Source organism: Talpa occidentalis, unplaced genomic scaffold (genome assembly GCF_014898055.3).
Source record: "Talpa occidentalis isolate TD23 unplaced genomic scaffold, MPIMG_talOcc4v2.1 talOcc4.2, whole genome shotgun sequence".
Classification (NCBI taxonomy): Eukaryota; Metazoa; Chordata; class Mammalia; order Eulipotyphla; family Talpidae; genus Talpa; species Talpa occidentalis.
This window is the reverse complement of record NW_023602073.1, coordinates 76234120-76252000: the sequence shown is the minus strand read 5'-3', so window position 1 is coordinate 76252000 and position 17881 is coordinate 76234120. Positions and strand designations below refer to the sequence as shown.

General features: G+C 35.2%; 1 protein-coding gene and 1 pseudogene across 4 annotated transcripts in view; both read right to left on the bottom strand.

Moving 5' to 3' along the window:
- The window catches only part of PRIM2 (DNA primase subunit 2), a 260042-nt gene that overhangs the window by 70201 nt on the left and 171960 nt on the right, over positions 1 to 17881 (bottom strand). For all 4 annotated transcript variants that reach the window (XM_037519912.2, XM_054698902.1, XM_037519913.2 and 1 more), the window contains exon 10: positions 14922 to 15107. In XM_037519912.2, coding sequence (XP_037375809.2) covers positions 14922 to 15107 — 186 coding nt within the window. The remainder of the gene's footprint in view (positions 1 to 14921; positions 15108 to 17881) is intronic.
- LOC119252592 (pyruvate dehydrogenase E1 component subunit beta, mitochondrial-like) lies at positions 11932 to 13073 on the bottom strand (annotated as a pseudogene).

The following is a 17881-nucleotide window of genomic DNA, read 5'->3' as shown; positions in this document are numbered from 1 at the left end:
GGAGCCGCTACTTGCTAGGAAATTCACTGAGCTTTAAAGTGTCTCCTTGCAAAATTCAGAAAATAACACTTTACATAATGATTACTAAAGATTAAATAAGAATATCTGTGTAGAGTACCAAGCACACAGCAGAACTCAATAAATGCTAGGCCCCCCACTTGAACACATCACTCCAAGTGGTTTATCCCTGCTAGAGGATAGCAAGTTTACACTAAAATCAGTCATCTATTCTAAATGCCATTTAAAATACAAACCGTATGTATGAATGACATTATTTTTACTTATTTGTCCCTATCAACAAACCTCAAATATTATATCTCCCATTTATAATTTTTCTTTCTTTCATTCTAAATAAACCCTATAAGCAGAAAGAAACTGTTCTCCTTTGGGATTTTAGTTTATGTTAATAAAGAGAAAATACAACAAGCCATTCGTTCTGTCACTCCAGTCCAATTTGCCCTAAAGATAAACCATCTTATAAGCAATAACTTGAAAAAAGCAAATTTTCTTGCTTGAGGGGTTTCTGGAAAGAATAACATGCTACTGATCAGTTGCACGTTTTTGAATAAAAAGTATACCTTCATCATTACAGTTAAATTCAAATACGAAGGAAGAGAATAAAACAGAGTAGCACATCTTAGAACTTTTAATAAACTGATAGTTTGCCTTGCTAAGGACTAATTTTAACCAATGAATAGATATTAAGGAAAGATCCGGTACACAGCATTCTACCCACTTCCCAGAGGAAGGGGAGGTGGGGAGAGAGTATAAATACCTCTAAGAGATTAAATAGCATTAATGCAGCATCACTCAAATTGCAGCCTTTGTGTAAAAGGCCTCTAGACACAATCAATAAGTTAATAATTAAAATACATAAAAATATAGCAGATACTCACCATAAAATTGTGTTAAATACTTAAAAATCTAGATGATCACCATAAAATTGTGTTAAACCCCGGTATCTAAGGGATCTATGATCTAGTGTCCATTCTTTCTGGCTACATCTGGATAGTTTTCCTTGCCTCAAGTTTACTTCATTGTAAAATGGTGAACACTGACATTTGTTCATTCATATCCCACAAAGATAAGTATTATAAATAGTAACAATGCCAAGTCCAGAGCTCTTAATGTTATACTCAAGTTGTGGTTAAAATGTCATCTTTTTGTTGAACCTTTCTCTACTACCCTATTCAAAACTACATTCCCTATCTTCTCCCAACAAAATTTTCTCCAAAGCATTTATCACCAACTAATATATAATATGCTTTTTTTTTTTTTTTTTTTTACTGTTTCTCCCCTACCAGAAGGTGAACTCCAGAGGGCTGATATTTTTGTTTATTTGGCTCACAGCTATACCTCTGGAAGAGTGTCTGAGGCACAGTTGATACTCAAATATCTGTTGAATGGATTAATGAAAAACACTGTGAACACAGCTGCCTACCAAAAGACAGGTATGCTTGGGTATACCTGAGATAGTACAAAAGAAAATGACAAGCTTATTAGGACCTTATGATCTAAGGATACCATGTCAAAAAACAATTTACTTCTTCAGAGGCTTCATTAATATCTTCACTACTCAATTTTTTAAACCTCACTATCTATGCCTCATTCTTCTTAGAAACCGTTCGCACTTAAAACTGACATTCTTGCCAGTTCAAAACATTAACCATCTAGATTTCCCTTGATTAAATATTGCTGTGCATCTTATCTGGTTAAGGTTCCTACTTTTCTGACTGAGCTGCAAGCAATAAATGCACTGTGGAAAGACAACCATTCTCCAAGTCCCCACAACGATGTGAACTAACAATCTCTTATTATTAAAAGCAATGCACTTTGATGGGTACAAAATAGTTATCTCGTTATTTTTTTTAATAAACTACATTACACAGAAATAAACTAATTGGAATGATGGTGCCAAGTAATTTTTAAGGCAAATACAAGGAAAAAAATATCAAGAAGTGTTTATAGCAATATGATAGGTGGTAAAGAAAGCCAAGCAGATACCTTCCCCCTGCTACAAGCCCTATGATCTCTAATTTTAATAAATCTTCCAACAAAAAATCCCTTAGTACCAGAAGTTTGACCCATTTTGGAATTTAATGCCCAATTTATCTGGAGACAATTTACCATCAGGACATGACAGTTAATACAAACTGTTAAATCTTAAACTGGTACCTTTCTATTGCCATTTTCTTTTAAAAGCACTATAGAAATTAACAACATAACTTAACCCACTTTTAAAAATGTTGGGTGTCATATTAATACATGATCTACAGATATCAATGATAAGATAACCGTTATAAATGACTAAAGTTGAGGTATTCTACTTCTTATTTTCATAATTTAAGACTTGAAATGCAGTTGGAATAGAACACCAAAGCAATTCAATTTACTAAAGCTATTTTTTAACCAGAAAAAGTGTTAGAAGGATGGTTAATCACAACTGTTTCATTCTAATGAAAGACTGAACACAATATATAGTTTAATTGAAAATCTGACAAGATGCTCTCTTGACAATTCATGAAAGCAAGTCCAACCTGCTCAGGTCAATGTTTAAATATTAATTCTTACAGTGTTATCTGGAGTTTGTATTCCAAATGCAATGCAAGTCATGGAGATAAGAGTTAAATACTCAGCATGCACACATCTTTATCATACATTAAAATATTTAGGAGAATATAGTTGAAATTTAATTACAATAAAACTTTTATTCGAGATGACTTGGTAACTACAAAGGATACCTCTAAAATTTCTACCCAAGAACAGTAGTGACAAAGATTAGACAACTTTTTCAAGAAACTACTTTTTATCATATTCAAATACCTACTTAGGCTATCACTAATGTAAACATTCAAGCAAAACAATGATTTCTTTGAAAGAAAAATAAGAATAATAACCAACTAGTAAACAAATTAAGGTTTGCATCTATAACTTAATGGGTTTATATACACATTGAGAAAACATGAGATTATAGAATAACCTAATTATTAATGTCTCAATATTATTATTAACCAATAATTGGTTTGGTACTTTATATAGTATTTCACATATATATCTTAATTTCTTTGTAACACTTTAGCAGACATTACTGTTATCCCATTTTAATGACATGATTAAAACTCTGGTGATTAAACATAGAACGGAAAACCTCTACACAAAATTGTGATCTCTTACCAGTGAACTTAATATAGCGCAGACACATGCTGATTCTCAAAGATGAACTCTTGAGACTTTTTATGTAATGTTATTTATCATGCAATGCTATTTTTATCAATTTAAAATAATAGTCTCCGCTTAAATTTACATGGTTGGTCATACCTGTATCAACCCTGAAAACATGATTATTTTTTCGAAGAACACTGACAGAAGCATGGGGTTTGGGGAAAAACAAACCTGAGTTCTACCTTTTCTGCCTGAGGAAAATTCATTAAACTCTCCAGAAAAGGATAATATTTATCTCACAATATTGTTGTGAGATTAAATAAGGAACACAGGAAGGATTTAATAACAGCATTTCTGCTTTGCCAATTCCTAAAGCTGAATAAATTTTACCTTATGCCCTCTCTGCTTCTGCTCTAAGGCCACAAGACATTGCTAGAGAAAGCAATAAAACAGTGCTGACTTAGCTGATTACGAATTTACAGCCTAGAACACTTTTCTCATTAGTAAACTAGACATAAATATAATACCCAGATCCTAGGCTTGTTTTAAGGGGACCAAAAGATGGTGTATGTAAAGTATTAATGAGAGTGCCTGGCATATGCTATGCACTCAGCACATGGTCAAATTATAATCATTCCACAGCCTACTAATCTTTTTATTTATCATAGGTAGAATCCTCAGCATATTTCTGGAAGGTATTATTCTATGTATTCTTCAGCTTCCCTTCAGCACTAAATACACCAGGTCCTCCTAGTAAGTGATCTGATTGCCTACTTTTTTTGAAAGGATGAGCAGTGTGCAGGCTCATCACACAATATAACGAACACATTATAAATATATTTACTAATTATCTTCTTATCTCCTCAGGTCTTGCTCCCTCAATTATTCCCAGCCTGTCCTCCATTTCCATGAGTGTGACTGCTTCTATCCACCCTGGCTTGAACACAATCTTTGCTCAGCACATCCTCTCTATGGTTAATGTGTTCTACTTCTTCCTTTCTGACTTCTCAAACTTCTAGAACAAATACTCTATTTCCATTGCTTCCATTTCCTTTAATGGCCAGTAAGACTAGGAAATCTGTTTCTTTTCTATATTTTTTCTCAGAAGTGATTTCCTATGAACAGGATCCATGCCTTTTTCAGTTCTGAAAGTATCAAGAACACCTTACTTTTAAAATGCTCCTTCTTCATGCCTAGGACTCCAAACTCCAAACTCTTCAACTCCCAATTTTTTTCTGCCAATTATGCTTTCACTTTAGATTCTGCCATTTCCATTTCAAACAGTGGGCATTCCTCAAAGTTGAGTCCTCTATCCTCTAAATTTCTCTCTATACTTTCAATGTGACAGTTAATTTACCTTCATAACTTTTTCTCATTTTTACTTGAATGACACCGAAATCCATATCTTCACATTTCCTGCAATAGAAGACACTATACCTTTCACAAATACAAAATAAATGAAGGAAAGAACAACTTAACCAATCAACCAAAAAGAATTCCTGCCTAGATATCAGTTCAAATTTATCCTTAAAACTAAATGAATGATTCATTTCTCCTCTACTCCTAACCCAGACAACTGAGCTTCCTGCCTATTAGCAACATTAATGGAGTCTCTAACCTTTCTATATTACTGAGATTGACTACCTGAGTTCAGTTTCTTTACTGATGTTGTCCTACAAACTCTCTCTCAAAACATTTGTTGAATCCACCCTTTCTACCTAATCTGGTCAACCATTTGCCCAATTCTTAGTCTCACCCCATTTCAATTCTGCACACAACTTCCAGATTAATTAAATCCTCCCCCTCCAACTCAAAATCCACTAATGGCTTTCTCTTGACTAAAAGACAAAATTCATTTAAAGCAAACTATATTTTGTCATTGATATCCCTCCTTTCTCTTACCTCAACCCCATCTATTTTCCTAAACTCTACACGACAAATAACAGACTAATATAACTTTAAACTATTCTAAGTGGCAAAATCCTCCTTTTAAGTGAAATCTTACACAGAACCCCAACACAGAAAAGCAGATGAAAACACAAATATATCTGCTAAAAGGGGGCCAGAAATCAGACAACTAAATCCTCCCTGTGTGTTTCCAAGGAAGGTGGAAATCCACTCCATTAACATTTCCTAAAACAAACTATTTCTGCTGGAAACCAGTCTAAGGAAAATTGGAATCTAATTTCCCTTTTTTCCCATATGACAAACTCATGACCGATATCACACTCAATGGGATAAGATCAGAAACAAGACAAGGATGTCCATTCTCACCATTATTCTTCAACACAGTACTGGCAGCCCTTGCCAGAGCAATTACAGAAGAAAAAGACATAAAATGTATCTAAATTGGAAAGGAAGAAGTGAAATTATCACTATTTGCAGATGACATGATAATATACATTAAAAAATGCCAACTCTTAGAAATTATAAACAAATACACTTAAGTAGAAGGTTACAAAAATTAATATACAAGAAATTAGTGACATTTCTATATGAAAAAAATAGTAAACCTATTTACTACACACCAGAAAGAATAACTAGGAATAAATTTATCAAGTAAATGAAAGACCTTTAAATGAAAATTATAAAACACTGTTGAAAGAAACAGAAGGCATAAGAAAATGGAAGATATTCCATGCTCATGGACTGGAAGAATTAACATAACTAAAATGGCCATATTACCTAAAGTAATATGTAGATTCAATGCAATACCTATCAAAACCCAAACAACATTTTTTACACAAATAGAACAAAAAAAATTATAGAATTTATTTAGAACTACACAAGACTGAATGGCCAAAATAATCCTGAGGGGGGAATAAAAGAACAAAAATAAAGGTATAACACTCTGATTTCAAACTTTGTACAAATAGACAGCAAACAAAACAGCATGATCTTAGGGGGAAAAACAGACACACAGATCAATGCAACAGAGGAGAAAGCCCAGAAATTTCCCTACACAATAATGGACAACTAATTTATGACTAAAGAGCCAAGAGCTTAAGTGAGGCAAGGAAAGTCTCTTCAAGAAATGGTAATGGGAAAATTGGACAATCATGTGCAAAGAATGAACCTGGAACTCTAACCCCATACACAAAAATTAATTCAAAAGTGATTAATGACCTGAATGTAAGCCCTGAAATCATAAAACACATAGATGAAAACATAGGCAATATGCTCTTTGACGATGGGTCTTATAGATACCTTTGGGGATTTGACTCAACTGGCAAGGGACACTAAATCTAAGATAAACAACTGAAATTATGTTCAACTAAAAAGCTGATGCACAGTGAAAGAAACTTACTGAAATGAAAAGGCATCCTACTGAATGCAAGAAGGTATTTGCAAATCATATATCCAACAAGAGCTAAATATCTAACATACATAAAGAACCCACACAACCCAACAGTAACAAATTTAGTATTTTTCAATCAGCTGATTATTGGGTTGTCAGAAAAGTCATGACATGTTTTTGCAACAGATGGCACTAGTTCATTTTTGGAAGTACTAGAGTCATTCACATCTATGTTATTGGTAGTCATTTGACAACTGAGAGTTATAGCTTCGTTGTAAAGTAATTGAGCCATTTGGTTGTGTTTTGGAGATTTACAACAAGTTGAAGATGGAAGACCAAACTCTGCATTTTTTGCCATATTCTACTGTTTATTCCATAAAGGTAAAAACTTGCATCGAGCTTGTGAAAATTTGCATTAACAGTTACAAGGCTCTAAAAGAAAGTTGGTGCCAATAATGGCTCATGACATTCCTTGATATTTGGGTTCCTAATGAACATTTGATGGCACATATAAAAGATAAGAAACAAGTGTTGGAGAGGAAGTGAAAGAAAGAAATCATGTATATTGCTTGTAGAAAGGTAAATTTGGTGTGGTCATTATAAAAGGAAGTATTGAAGTTTCCTCAAAAAATTAAAAGTAGATATTCCACAGGATAGCTATGCCACTTCTGGGTATTTACCAGAAGAAAAAAAAAATTAAAAAAAATATACTCTATGAGATATATGCACCTCTAAATTCATCACACCATTTTTTATATTATCCAAGAGTTGGATGGACCTAACAGTTATTATGCTTAGACGAAGAAAGAAAAACGTTGTAAAATTTCACATATATGTGGGAGATAAATAACACCAGTGACTAAAGCTTTTAGATTACAAAGACAAAATAGTAGTTATCACAAGGGAAAGCAGGATGACTAAACTGGGGAAAGGAGTCAATTGTATAGTGAAAAATGAAAACTAGACTTGTGGAGGTAAACAAAAGGTAGTTCATACAAGACGCTGATGTATAATACTACACCTGAAACCTATGTTATAAGCCAATGTGGCCTCAATTAAAAAAAAAATGAACTGAAAGTGGTAGTGGTTCTGGATTTTTACTTTGCATCAATTTCATCTGGAAGGCCTGTTAAACACAAACTGTGGGCTCCACCCCTAGAGTTTGAGCCAGAGAGTTTGCATTCCTAACAAATTTCCAGAAGATGTTGAGGTTGATGGGAGAACCACTGATCTTAAAAACAGAAACAAAAACCCCAACGACAAATATACTTCATATATTCACACTCCAAATATTTAACCCATTGGCATTAATTTTTAATAACTTCAGTCTCTACACCATGATGCAAGTTGGATAGACTTTAAGTATGCTATTGTCAGGGACAGGAATTTTAGCTATATACAATGTACATGATCTAAGTTTTGCTTAACATCCAATAGAGCTAGGTCAAAATTCAGAACAACACTGTAAGCAAACTGATTAAGGGGACACATGGCTTTGAATTTAATAGAAGAATTATCCAGGTCAATTTAATTCTCAACAAAGTTAGTGGCTGGAGTGATTTAATATCCAAGTTCCAAGTGAAAGAATATTTTAGTGGCATGTACTTTATGCTTTAAATAGAGGTTTGATTATTTGTATCTCTTACACACAGAGTAAGGTTTTTTACTCCAGAAGACTGGCATGTAAATTATAATTACATGTAAAAAAAAAAAATGCATGAAACCTTACTGTGGCTAAATATATTTTATTTGTATAAAGCATAGATACCTTTATTTTAGGAATCTAAGAAATTATTTAAGGAGTAAAATATTCAAACCTTCAAGTATCTGTTGCAGAATCATACACAAATCCAAAGAACTTATTTGAAAACCTAATGTCCCCACCCCCTACTGAAAAGGGTAATTGAAAAGCCTTCATTTCTAAATTTTTAATATATTATAAATATTCATACTCAATACAATTAAATCTAAGAATAAAATCCCTACATTATGAAACCTAATATTTTGGGAGTAAGGAATACCCTAAAGCAATTAGTTTGCCAAGAGACCATTCATAAAGCACAATGTTGGAAATGGTTGATGTCTTAATACTAAAATCCCTTATCCTCAGGAGTACAGTATGCATCCAAATAAAAATGGTATTCAGATATACTGAGAAGGTAAAATTCGAGAAGTCTGAAAGCAGAGATTATTAAATGACAACCCCTAAATCTGCTAACAACAACAAAAAGAACAGTGAATGAATAGTAACAAAGGAAGAACTGTTGTATTCTTATAACATAATGCAACAGTCTTATAAATCAATAGAAGAAAAACCTCAAATGGAAGCGTAAACAGCTTTGCCTACTTTCTCCTCTTTCCTCTTTCACTGCGTGTTCTTGTCCTCACATGTCTCTCCACTGATCCATGTCATTCACTTCCTTTAAACCTAAATGGAAACTGATCTTCAAGAAGCTTCTCTAAGGTGATCCAGTCTAATAACTTCCTTACTCCGTAGTATCTCAACAGTATTTTGCTTTCACCATCATGTTTTATAATTTTTAGTTACTTCTCTCAACTCATCCCATTATTATTGAACACAACTATTGCTTACAAAGACAGACTCTAACCACCGAACACTCAACCGTCACAGTCCTAAGTAGAGCCTAGAATCTTTTAGTCAAAATAACATATTTACTGTAATCAATAACAAGCTAATGAAAATATAGACTGCTATATATTATCTAGAAAGGTAAAAAATTATTTATTGATTTTCACTTACAATAATTTTTGAAGGAAAGTATTTCAACATTGCAAAATAAAATTCCATGTGAAAAAAATTTGGCTAACGCATGGGCTGAAAATAAGTACTGATGACATTGATACATAGGCCATCCCAGATACACATTAAAATAAGGCAGATCAATTAAGAGGTGTAGCCAAAGGCTTAATGTTTGAAATTTTCCCTTCTCTCACTTTCCTGTTTACCCTCTTAGTTTACAGAATAAACCAAGCCAAAATACTTAAGCCCTCTTCTCTTTCACTTCAAAATCATGACTCAAGTTTCTATAAGTAGGTATTTATTTTGATGGTCATTTTTTTTTCTTTTCCCTTTGATCAGTTTTTTGAAATTGTATTTTTTTTTAATTGAGGTAACAATGGATTATGTGATTGGTTATGTGAGGTAACAATGGATTATGGTAACAACACTTAAGTGATTTAGGGGCATAGATTCACAGTCAATTGGATACCCTCCACCCAAGCTCCCCAACCCTCACTCTAGCCTTCTGGGAGCTTCAGTACTGCAGTCAGATTTACAGGGTTTTGGTTTAGTTTTGTCTGTTCCTTTGTTTCTTTATATTACACACATTAGTGAAATCATCCATTATTTGTCTATCTTCTTCTAATCTGTTTCATTTAATATAATCCCCTCCATATCCTTCCATGTTGTAGCAAATAGCAAGAGTTCATTATTTTTTTTTTACAGAATAGTAGTCGTGTGTGTGTGTGTGTGTCACATCATCTTAATCCACTCATCTTTTGTTGTACACTTAGGTTGCTTCCATAACTTGGCTATTATAAATAGTGCCACAATAGACATAGGAATGCATATATCCTTTCAAATTATTGTTTTTGCACTCTTGGGGAATACACCTAGGAGTGGAATGGTTGGATAGCATGATAGATACATCTTTAATATTTGAGAAATGGCCATACTGTTTTTCAGAGGGACCAGTCTACATTCCTACCCATAGCGCACAAGGGTTCCTTTTTCTCCACAGCATTGCCAACACTTGTTTTTGCTCTTTTTGATTTGGACCATTCTCATGGGTGTGAGATGGTATCTCATAGTGATTGTGACTTGATGATAAATGATGATATGCATTTTTTCATATTCCTGATGGCTATCTACATATCTTCTTTGGGTAAGTGTCTAGGTAGATCTACCCATTTTTTGACTATTTTACTTTCTTCTTTGTTGTGTTCTGTGATTTCTTTATAGATCTTGGATAGTAATGCTTTGTTGGATGTTTGATGTGCAAGGATATTCTCCAATGTGGTAGGGTATCTTCTTGAATTTTTGTGTCAAGCTGACTGGGCACAGGGTGCCTAGACATTTAGTTAAAAATTATTCTAGGTATGTCTGTGAAGATGTTTCTGGATGAAATTAACATTTAAATTGGTAGAATCAGTGAAGCCGACTGTCCACTCCACACTGGTGGTCCTCAAAGGACTAGAAAGGCTTAAATAGAAAACAGGCTGACCCTCTTGTGAGTAGTAGGGAATTTCCTGCTACTTAAGTGCCTTGAGCTGGGTTTGTCCCTGCATTTGGACTCCCTTGGAAACAGTGGCTCTTCCTGAAGCTCGGGTCTGACAGCATCTGGCCTGAAACTACATTATCGGCTCTCCTGGGGAGTCTTGCTGACTACGGATCTTGGGACTTGTCAGCTTCCACAATCACATGAACGATTCCTTGTAACAGATCTCTTTTTATACACAAACACTTTATTAGTTCTGTTCCTCTGGAGAACTCTAATAAACTCACCTACTTAATACATCAAATTCCTAATAAAAATGGGAGTATAATGTACTGGTGGCCATAGTTAATAATATTATATTGTATATTTGAAAGTTGCTAAGAGAGTAAATCTTAAAAGTTCTCATCACAAGGGAAAAAAACTGCAATTGTGTGGTGATGGATGTGAAGTTGACTTAATTAGTGATCATTTCATAATATGTACAACTATAGAATCACTATGTAGAAAACCTGAAATTAATATAATATTAAATATCAATATCTCAATTTAAAGATTCCTAATAGAAAGACCAAAACAACATTTTAAACTAATATCTAATGACTATAGTAACAGGAACATTTTCACAGAGCTTGCTGTCTATTTTTTTTTTTTTCATAGTTAGGGATTCCTTTATTCCTTATAAGAACAATTGAACAGTAAATGTAGATTATATGCTATTATTTTTACATATATCTCTTTTGGATATATCTTCCATTAGGACTCTGCCACGTTTATATCTTGTCCTTCCAGTGAAAGGGTAAATTTACCCTCTTATTTGTCTTTTTTTTTTTAAAGATTTATTTATTAATTTATATAAGCACTGGTTACAGTCAGAAGTGCAGGAGGGTGAGAGGATTCACCAGAGCCAGAGCGGGGAGCAGAACAGGCAGAAGTACTGAAGTACACTGCTGAGGGGAGCAGCAGGCAGCAGGAGAGGTCTGCACGCCATGCGGGACCCTCCTCCGGTGGCCAGGGAGCAGCCGGGGATCAAACCAGTGCTGCAGAGGCTGCAGGCCACTTCACAGCCCAACGCTCAACCGCTGCGCCACCAGGGGAGGCCCTCTTATTTGTCTTAAATAACATGATAGCTGTAACAGACAAAAAAAGCATGGAGTACAGGAAAGGAGAATGCAGAGTTTTTCCACATACAAGGACATTTAAACGTCCCAGTACAAAAACATCTGCGTGGCTGATTTAAATGACTTTATGAGTTCCAAGGTATTACAGTACAATTCAGGTAAAGTGTCAGTATTTTAAGTAAATCCCAATGACTTGAAATTCAAGTCCAAACTAGATGTCTTTTAATTATAGAGCTGTCTTCTACAATCTTTGCATAACACAAAGGGCCATCAGCAACAGTGACACAAACTGCAGGAGAGTCTAGGAAATTGAATTCATGGCCTTCCAAGATCTTGGCACAAATTTCAGCTCTTATTCTAACCTCTGGCCAGCCTCCTTCCACAGTTATGAGATGATTTGTTTTTATGACATCTGCTTCTATTGTTTCAATGTCCATTGGTCTAATAGTATGCAAATTTATCACCTCACAGTCAATTTCCCCTTAGACAGCAATGCTGCAGATTCCAAGCAGTGGCCCACTGTCTCAAATGGGCAACTACAGTTGCATGGGCCCCTTCCCTTTCTATTTTGGCTTTTCCAATAGGAATCATAAAAACTTTTGACTACGCTTCTGAATGAAGTTCAAAAGGGACTGCATACATCAATTCGTTCTCTAATACCACCACTGGATTGTTAGCCCAAATGGATGACTTAATAAGTCCCTTTGCATCTCCTGAATTCCAGAGGGTGACCACCTTTAGGACAGGGCAGTGCCCATACCAGGCAGCAAGGCACTGTAAGTGTTGCGTAGCTACACCCACTGAGGAGCCACTGGGCTCCCTGGAGACTAAAGGCACAGGCTGAAGGCCCCCTGATATGTGGTAAGTCTTAGCAGATGAGTTAATAACCTGGTCAGTGACTGGTACAGAGAAAGTGAAGGTCATAAATTCACAAATGGGTCATAATGGATCCATAGCTATATCTATAGCAATTCCAGAAAGGCCATCTCACATACAGGAGTATCTATGACCCTCTCATCTCCACGTTTCTTCCATAGGCCTTGACTAACTTTGTATGATCCATTACACTGTACAACTTCTTGTCCAAGCAGCAATACCACCTCATCTCTTTCCAGATGCCCATCCATTCCTTGATTTGGGTCCAGTGGAAAGGGTCTCCATACCAGTCTAGTCCTTGATGCCATTTTAACCATGTCCTCTGTCTAATTTAAACCTTTCTAGGCATTTCATAGCACACATCAAAACTTTAAAACTGTTAGACGTTCACTAGGTAGTTTTATTTCCTGGTTTATATATATATATATATATATACATATATATATGTATATATGTATGTATGTATATACACAGAGGACATAATCAGTACTAAAATCAAGAATTTTTGTGCTCAAGATAATGGTTGCAATAACATTTATGACAGAATGAAATAGACATAACCAAATGGCCAGCAGTAGTAGAGGAATGATTAAAGAAATTATATCATTTTCAATGAATGTGTTGTCATGCAACTAGTCCCAATGATATTTCTAAAATATGCTCAACCACATGGGGGAAAGCCATAACACAATGTCAATTTTCAAGAGGGAGAAAACATGATATTAGCTATCTTGGAAAAAAAAAAAAAAAGCCTAAAACATTGACAATAATTATTTATGATTAAGAAAATGACAGGTAGGGTTTCCCTGGTGGTGCAAGGGGTTGGGATGTAGCCTATGAAGCAATACACAGCCACTGCAGCATGAGTTCAATCCCTGGCCGGCCAGAGAGCAACCCACATGGCGCAGCAGACCTCTCCTGTCTCACCCGCTGCTCCCCTCAGCAGTGTATTTCAGTCTGCCTGTTCTGTTCCCCACTCTGCCTCTGGTGAATCCTCTCACCCCCCACAATCTCTGGTCTGTACCCCAGCTCTTGCATGCACACATGCATAAATAAATAAATAAATCTTAAAAAAAAAAAAAAAAAAAAAAAAAAAAAGACAGGTAGATTTTTCTAATTTTCCAAAATCAGATATGCTGTGGACTAAATTGTGTCCTCCTAGAATCCATATTGACACCCTAATTCCCAAAGTGATTGCATTTGGAGATAGGGCATTTAGAAAGGTAAGTTTATTTGAGCATAAGGGTGGGACTCTAATCATATATGACTGGTGACCTTATAAGGAGAGGAAAAAGACATGAGGAAAGTGAACACAGAGAACAGAGAAAAAGTCAAGTGAGAAGGTAGCTGTCTGGAAGCCAAGGAGAGAGGCTTTGGAGAAATCAATTCAGGCAACATCTTCACCGTGAACTTCCAGCATCCAGAACTGTGAGAAAATTAATTTCTATAGCATGAGGCACCTACTCTGTGGTATTTTGCTATGGCAGCTCTAGCAAACTAAAACAAGACATGATAAAGTGTCATAAAATTTACTTAGTAAATATTCCTTGTTCTACAAATTATCTTTCCTAGGAAGAACCAACAAATAAAGAATAAAAAATGTATTTCATAACAGAGTGGCATAGCCTAAAAGGGACAAGAGGCCATATTTCCAAAATAAAATATTATCAGCTAATACTGTGAAAGAGAAATGATGAATAGGAGCAAGTATTTTAGTACTATGGATAGATTTAAAGGTAGTTCTCAGGTTACTGTCTATCTAAAGAAGCTCTATGAAAGATTCTGCGTAACACAATGGAATATATTTCAAATTGCTTTTACTTGTTTTGCTCTCAATAGCTCTTAGTCTTGAAAATGAGATTATAAATATATAATTTATAATTATATATTTGTGTGTACATATTACATAAACCTATATATTCCTATATATTAACTCAAAAAGCAGTCACACACAAGTATGTGTCACTATCACACACACCTACAGAACAGAAAATTCTTCTCAAAAGCATTACTTTATAACTCACATTGCTGTTTCAATCCTAACCTTTGAATAAACTTTCCTTATCTTTTATATAGAGTATACTAGAATACTATGGGAGCTTCTTTTAAGCTAAATAAAACTGTAGACACATGTCTCTCCCTCAGAATTTTCAAGTACAATTTTAGCAGTGTATTCAAAAAAATAGACGTTTTATTTGGGGATAAAATTAAAATTAAAACTTCAATTACCTTGTCTGCATCCATGTTTCCTCGGATAAATTCTTGCTTCCAGAACTGCAATGCCTGTTCCAGCGTTAAACCAATGCCCTTCAGGAAGAGGCCATACTGCATGCGGCCTCCATGACGAAGATGATGATTTTCCCTCAAGGCTTTATGTAACTGACGCATGCAAGGTGGAAAGGATTTGGTAGAGAGCTACAAGAAAAAAAGAGTTCATGATTATATGGAAGATTTATCAGTCTTCAACAATATTTCTTTCAAATTCAATCTAATTTGCAAATTCAGTCTAATAAGGGATTAAAAACAAAAGCCATTAAGGGTAGTATTACTGTGATTGCAGATGAACTCTTTTTTCTTACTAATATTTTTATGTTGAAATAACATTTTTGATGTATTGGGTTAAATAAAATAAACTTCAAGTTTATTTCACTTATTTCCTTTCTGTTTTAATTTTTAATCAAGTACTTTCTTTTCAGATAACATAGCATCATGTGCAGCTGCAAGAAATACAAAGAAACATCATGTACCCAGGTTCTCCCAAAGATAGTACTATGCCAACTATAGTATATTGCCACCACTAAGCTACCGATATTGATACAACCCACTAGTCTTAGTAGGTATCCTCGGCAACACTCACATGCGCCTCTGTGTGTATATGTATATTTAGTTTTATGCAATTGTACAACATGTAGGTTTATACAACCACTATCAGAGTCAGGATGCTGAAGTTCCACCACCACAAGGTTCCCTCAAGTTTCCTTTTTATAGCCATCGCCACCTACCTTCTACATCCTGCCCCCCACCCTAGCCCTTGGCAACCATTAATCCATTCTCCATCTCTGATTATGTCATTACATGAATGTTTCCATCCCAACCTCATTCTTTCAGGACTCGATCCTCCCTAGATAGCACTACTGGGAAGCCTTGCACTCCATTCTCATGTGTCCATTCCTGTTCCTCCCAAATATTACTAAATTACTTTTTCTTAAACATTGTTCTAATCCGAAACATCAATGAATACTCAGCATGAACATGCAAGTTTCCATTGATGTCTACAGCTAACTATTCAATGATATGTTATAGCACAAATATTTACTGTGGTTGGAAATGAGATGAACAAAAAATAATCTTGCTCTTTAATTCAATTAAATGAAGGAAAAAGAGTGTCATTTTATATAAGTTAAACTCAAGTAATCAACCATATAATGAAGACTCCAGCAAGAGCATAAATCGAGTACCACGAAAACACTCTGAGGAAAGCGTAAAAATGTCCTGTTTGTTACTATGCTAACAAGAGCCCTCTGGGTTAGGGCCAGTTGGGTTAATCCATGATTATCCAGTTATGTTTTGTTCCTTCTCAACTTTTCTCAAGCCACGGGCCCTGCCTGGTACACTCTCTCCTCTCCTCATGCCATCCAGCCAAAGCCAATCATTCCTCACGACCCAGGGCAACAAAAGCTTCTTTTGGCACACTTCCTTCACTTTTTACTCATTCAATCACCAAAGGTCTACTGAACAATACCGTAAGTACAGCCCTGAGGAATCAACAGTGAAGAAAAAAGTATTTAAAAAAAAAAAAAAACCTGTCCTTAAAGAACTTACATTCTAATGCAAGGAGTTAGACAATAAATTCAGACTTAAAAAAAAAAAAATCTGATTCCAAAAGCACTAGAAATAAAATAGAAATAAATCAAGTATGAACTGGAGAGGAACACTTCAACTTGGCTGGCTGGGGAATCACCTCTGAGCAGTAGCATTGGAACTGAGGAATATATTTCAAGTAGGATTCTAATCAAATAAAAATCCATGAATGCTATTTCCAGGTCAAAGAAATGAAAGCAAAGAGCAGGAGAAGGAAGGCACCTGGGTATGCGCAAGAGGTAGAAAGAAGGCCCATGTGGTTAGAGTGAGCACAATGAGTGAGCTAGAGTGGAAAAATTGGAATGACAGACATTCATGGAGTATTGGTCAAAATAATCAGTTTGGATTTTAGTCTAAATGTGCTGGGTTATGATTAGAAGACTGACATAGTCTGATAAAGAAAACATTTTTTTCTTGTTTTATCATGGAACATGTCCATGAACAGCATCCTCCAAATTAAATCTTTCAGCTTAGTTACAAGCATGTGTGAAAATGGCTGAAAGGCAAAAGGCCTCTACAGGTTAAGGTTCACTGAAGCCAAGGACATTTCACACAAACAGAAGAGAAGAAGAATGAAGACATTATCTCCTCCCGTCTGACAGCAGAATAAATGGGCAGGTGTCTGGTTTCCTAGAACAAGTCTTAACCCCTTTAGAGTTCATAAAAAAAAGAAAAGAAAAGGAAAAAAAAAAAAAAAACAGAAAGACATGCTCATGGATATTGAGTAAATAAAGCGATTAAAAGACCAGGATAGGGGGTGAATTATCAATCTGGATATTTGCAGAGGCCAAGCACATCAACAGGAGTAGTGCTAGTACAAAAGACCATGAAAGACTTAGTGCTAAAGTCATTCTGTAATGATAGCAGTTGGGGGTAGGGATGCCAGCAATTAAAGGAAGGATCAAGTGGTATAAATGATCACAAGATCTTTAAGGATCTAGAACTCTACCAGTGGAAGGCAGAAAAATGGTTTGGAAGTAGGAATACAGACCAAGGAAGACACTCATCCCATAACCAAATGGAGTTTAGGGAAATAACAGTCCATTTGAAGAGACCAAAGGGAAAACAGCAAAATTGAGGGAACCAGATTTCAATTAGAAGAAAAATTTAAAGGCAACATTTGGAGAAGAAATTGAGAAATGTGTTAATGGAGAAGAAATTGAGAGATGTGTTAATGACATGTTATTGTGATGATAAGGCAATATAGATACAGAATTAGGAAGAAGTTCAGATAAAGCAAATCTGTAACACCTCAGGCACAGACTCACCAGTATGATCATCACAGCATCTAACCAAGTTGATAACTGCATTGCTTATCTACTGCTTAC